Consider the following 4,498-nt stretch of genomic DNA (forward strand, 5'->3'; position numbering starts at 1 on the left):
TATCTGTATAGGGCCTGGGCTTCACAACCTCTAAGGTGCTTCCCCGCTCTAGGTCTAGCAGAAAATGAGACGATTTATTATTGAACACACTTGCAAATATGAAAGCTTCTATAAATGTTAGCTCTTCTCGTCAACTCTTATTTCCAATGACTTCATGAATTTCCCAGGTCCCTTTCAACAGCCCTGAGTGAGCAGGGATCGCTGCTTCCCCCCATGTCCACGAGAGGGAGCTGTGTGCTCACTTTACATGGGCTAATGTCGCACCCAGGCACCCAGCCAGAGTGAGGGCTGTTGGATGGGGTTCAGGCAAAGAAGGGGAATCCTTTCCCTCCAGTGGCAAGGCTCCAGCTCCTCCCCGTCCTTGGCAACAAAGGTGACACAAGCAGGCCAAATTTGAAAACCCAAGGCAGTAGTTTTATTTCTGTCTTCCTTCTACCCCTCAATAAGCCCCCTTCCCTTCCTGCCCAGAGTGGAACCCGACTGGGACCTGGGCTCTTCAGGCTCCCTTCTCCTCTGTTCCTTTCTCATTGTGTGTGTCCAGTACTGCCCGGGGTCTCTGTCTTCACAGCTCAACTTGCTATCCCCCTCCCAAATCCAGGACTTGGCATTCACCAAGCTGTGAACCAGGGTCCAAAGAGGGAGAGAAGCTAGGAAGGTCTGCAGGTGAAAGCAGGTGTTTGTGTTTCCATATCTGTGCATTTAGATGGCTAGGCATAAGGAGATCTGTGTTGCAATCCCAGTCTTGACCCACTGTGTGACCTTGGGCAAGTCCTGATCCCATTCTAGGCCTCAGTTTCCCCATCTGTAAAAAGAGGGTCAGCACTGCACTGTCTCCCTCACATGGCTGTTTGTGAGAGCTTCTAATGAAAGGGTAAAAGCAATGGGTGGTATTGGCTTTATATAATGAGGTGATTATTACTACTTATGAATACTCATATAATAAGAAGAAAGAGGGAGCCCCACACCCAGTGGATTGTGCATGACTGATACTGGCCTTCCCAACCCAAACAGGAATGAGATAGAAAGTGAGAATCCCTGAAGACACACTTACCCCACCCCCAAGTCCCTATGCCCATGTTCAGCAAAGGCATATGGATGACCTCCCTATAGGCAGATCCACAATGGAGGAGGAGAACAGTGCAGCCAGGAGTCCCTGTCCAAGAGGCTTCTCCCTCCCCTCTCCCTCCCCTCTCCCTCCCCCTGCCCCCCAAGACCCATCCACTGAAGAAACCCCAAACTTTGGGTCAACATCAAGTCCTTTGATCTTTTGAGATCTGGAAACTGCCTTTGGAGAAAGGAGGAGTCTTCTGGCCAACTTTCACCTGGAGAGAGAAAATAGCGTCATTGAACATAGAATATTAGACTGGAAGAAATCTCAGAACCTAGAACATGGAATGTCAAAGCTGGGAGGCCCCTTAGAGATCACTGGGTTCCATGAAGGGAAAACCTTGTCCAGGATCCCACAGGGAGTCAGTGGGAGAACTGAGTCTAGAACCCAGGTTTCAGGATTCTCTGCCGGCTCGATGTTCTACACAGCCAGGTATGACCCCAAGGGACAGAGTTCAGCGATGTCTCCCTCCCAAACCTCCCAGGCTCCTTAGTGTTCTGGGAGAGCAGATGAGAGACTCAAGGGATGAGAAAGAGAATCCTTACCTGATGTCAGCTCCTAATGGGAGCGCGCCATTTCACAATCACCTCTCTCGGTCCCTGCCCTGGTCTTATTGACCACAACGTACTTCTGCCGGTAAGAGTCGGGGCAGCAATGCTGAAAGCAGGGGTCATAGCTGAATGTAGGACCACAGCTCAGGGGCAAGGGCTGAACACTGCCATCCTCACAGCATTGATTCTCCTGGGGGTTGTAGGCCACGATCCCACACAGGAGCCAGGGCTGGCACACAATCACTTGGGAATCCGTGGGGGTCACTGTGTAAATGATACAGACTATTAGCTCCACAGGCTCAGAAAGAAAGGCTCCCAGAAGTGCCCCAATGCCTGCTGCCCCATCTTTCCCCCCATGGCTCTTTCCCTCTCCTCCACAACCCTCCTCCCTGATTTGTCTTCCCTTCCTTACCTGGAGCACCTGAGCAGGACAGGATAACCATGAAGAAGATGGGGACAATGGCTGCTGAGGAGAAAGAGAAAGAGGTGAAATGAGCCTGGGCCTTTGGATGGTGATGCTTTGGGCCCAGCGTGGAGAGAGGACTTGGGCTGAACTTTGCATTTCTAGTCTGTCTTGGAGGGTTAGGGTTAGAGTTCATTCAGGTTAGGTTTGAGGTCAGGAGGCAGAAGGTCTAGGGCTCTGATTGGCTACATCAGAAGACTGAGAGGAGGTAGTAAGGTAGGTATAGGAGAGACAACCCTAGGCTGGGGAAATGGAGCCAAAGGCTTGGGAGGCTGACTCTCGCCTAGGAAAGTCTTTGTCTCTCTCTCTAAACCTCAGTTACCTCGGCTGTAAAATGACAAAAGGAAGGAAGGTGGCACTTGGTGGCAGTAAGGTCTTTTCATGTCTCTCCAAATGAGAAGGGTCCAACTCCTTCATTTTGCAGAAATGATGAAGCCCAGAGAAGGGATTTTCTGGTAACTGGAAGGACCAGAATTGAACCCCAAGACTTCAACTCCAGGGCATTTGCTGCTCTGCTCTCCTGTCTTCTGGGGTCTGGCAATTAGAAATGTTAGGACTGGCCTGGGCTAGATGCTGGAGGACCTGCCATGTGCTGGGTCCATGATTCTCCCAGGGCTAGCTGTAAACGACACTCTTGGCTTTGTGAGGTGGGGTTGGGTTTGGGACTAAGCAGGTTTGGGGTTGGGGCTCAGGTCAGTTTCATAGCTTACTGTTCACACATGCAGGTGCCTCTCTGTGAGCTCCAAATCTGGAATTTGGGAACCTAGGTTCATAGTCTAGTTCTTAGGACTTTTTTTTTTAAACTTTGGACAAATGACTTAATTGCCCTGGTCCTCAATTTCGTCTCCTGTCAAATGAGTAAGTTAGAATAGATGACCTCCCAGGTTTCTCCCAGCTCTAAATCCATGAGCCTATGAATGCGGAGGGGGTGGGATGGAGATGCTTGGTCCCTGGAATAAGCAGGTCTATGGGATCCCTTCCTCTTTGGTTTCTCAGAAGGATTCTGTGAGGAGCTGGGGGAGAGCTTTTGGGGACACCTGGGGTCAGAGTGAGATCAGAGTCCAAATCAGAAGTAGAGGTGGCAGAAGGTTTTGGATTAGGACCAGAGAAAGATTTAGGCTCCAAGTCAGCATTCTGAGATCAGAATCAGAGTGAGGTTTAGGCTATAGTCAGAATGGAAGATGATAAGGGCTAGAATGACATTTGGGGGATTGTCATAGGATCATGGTTAAAAGACAACATCTAGTCCAACCCTCTGCTTTTACAAGTGAGGAGTGAGTCCCGAAGAGGTCACACAGATAGCGAGCAGGTGTGATGGACAGGGTCCAGGTTTAGGTTGAATTGGGAAGGCAACAAGGTGCTTTTTGGAGTGGGGTTGGAATTGAGATGAGTGTTAGATGTTGTAGGTCAGGGCTGAGGTTAGGGGGCTGATAAAATTGGGATGCCAGCTGGGAAGTAGCAAGGGTAGAATTAATGCTGGTGAGGGCTGGGGAGCTGATGGGGCCATAATGGAGCTGGAGCCCAGGAGGTGGAGGATCCCCTGAGCCCTCTTACCAGTGATATAGTTTCTTGATGCCATGAGTCTTGTCTGAGTTGGGTCCGGAGGACTTGGTGCCAGCAACACAACTGCCAACTGCCTGAGAGTGTGATAGCAGAGGTGCTCTTATCCCTGGGATCCTGGGCTTTTATTAGTGTTGGAGGAAGGTGACGTAAGAGTACTCACTAGTAGAGACTAGTCAGGCCCTGGAGCTAGGCATAGAGTAGTGGAGGTGGGGAGAAGCTAGAAAGAGAGGGAAAGTAGAGAGCAGAGGAGGGGAAGGAAGGGAGGGGAAGCGAAGGGAAGGGAGAAGAAGTGGGGAGGGGAGGAGGAGAGGAAACCTATTCTATGCTAATGTTTCCCTTACCCACCCACAACCATGAGCTAGCTAGCAGCCTCAAGAAAGGGAGAAGAGCCATGACCCTCTCCCTACCCCTCAGCAAGACCTACTACATATGCCCCTTCAATTTCTTTCTTCCATTCTTTTTGACCAGCCTAATCCTCCATGGCCCCTTAAGCCAAAATCTTTCCAAATTCTGTGATTCCAAGCTGAACCCTGCTCTGGGGGATAGGAAGACCACAAGCACGGAATTCAGGGATGACAAGGTCAGTCACTCGAAAGAGAAGAATATGGGGTCCTGGATCAGAAGGGGAAACTGAGGATAGATGCTGGTTGGGGAGATAGTACCTTAGGGCAATGGGTCCTAGCCCAGAAGTGGAATCAGAGCTAGCTGGCAAGACCCATGAGAGAAGCCAATGGGACCAGGGAGCTGCGAGGCCAGCCTGGGGAAGAGGCCCACTTGGTTGGCAGCTTCATGTTTGAACCACTTCCTTTCTTG

The 4,498-nt window shown here is 50.5% G+C and overlaps 1 protein-coding gene across 2 annotated transcripts; it reads right to left on the reverse strand.

Moving 5' to 3' along the window:
- Positions 1 to 1,219: 1,219 nt before the first annotated feature.
- Positions 1,220 to 3,823, reverse strand: LOC114030916 (insulin growth factor-like family member 3). 2 transcript variants are annotated; one of them, XM_027845841.1, is made up of 4 exons: positions 3,677 to 3,823; positions 2,072 to 2,122; positions 1,654 to 1,923; positions 1,220 to 1,322 (listed from the first exon to the last, which is right to left on the reverse strand). In XM_027845841.1, the coding sequence occupies exons 1-3, from the start codon at positions 3,699 to 3,701 to the stop codon at positions 1,667 to 1,669; spliced, it is 333 nt and encodes a 110-aa protein (XP_027701642.1). In that variant the 5' UTR covers positions 3,702 to 3,823; the 3' UTR covers positions 1,220 to 1,322; positions 1,654 to 1,666. The 2 variants fall into 2 exon arrangements, with proteins under 2 accessions (XP_027701642.1, XP_027701641.1); XM_027845840.1 differs by having other exon boundaries at positions 2,072 to 2,125.
- Between the last annotated feature and the right edge of the window lie 675 nt (positions 3,824 to 4,498).

Source organism: Vombatus ursinus, unplaced genomic scaffold (assembly GCF_900497805.2).
Source record: "Vombatus ursinus unplaced genomic scaffold, bare-nosed wombat genome assembly UNPS02015030.1, whole genome shotgun sequence".
Taxonomy (NCBI): domain Eukaryota; kingdom Metazoa; phylum Chordata; class Mammalia; order Diprotodontia; family Vombatidae; genus Vombatus; species Vombatus ursinus.

Excerpts from the sequence above, each read along its gene's own strand:
- LOC114030916 (XM_027845840.1), bottom strand. The coding sequence starts at position 3,701 with ATGGCATCAAGAAACTATATCACTG. Across the intron at positions 2,126-3,676 it reads ATCAAGAAACTATATCACTG|CAGCCATTGTCCCCATCTTC; the intron begins GTAAGAGGGCTC and ends CTTTCTCCTCAG. Across the intron at positions 1,924-2,071 it reads GTCCTGCTCAGGTGCTCCAG|TGACCCCCACGGATTCCCAA; the intron begins GTAAGGAAGGGA and ends TCATTTACACAG.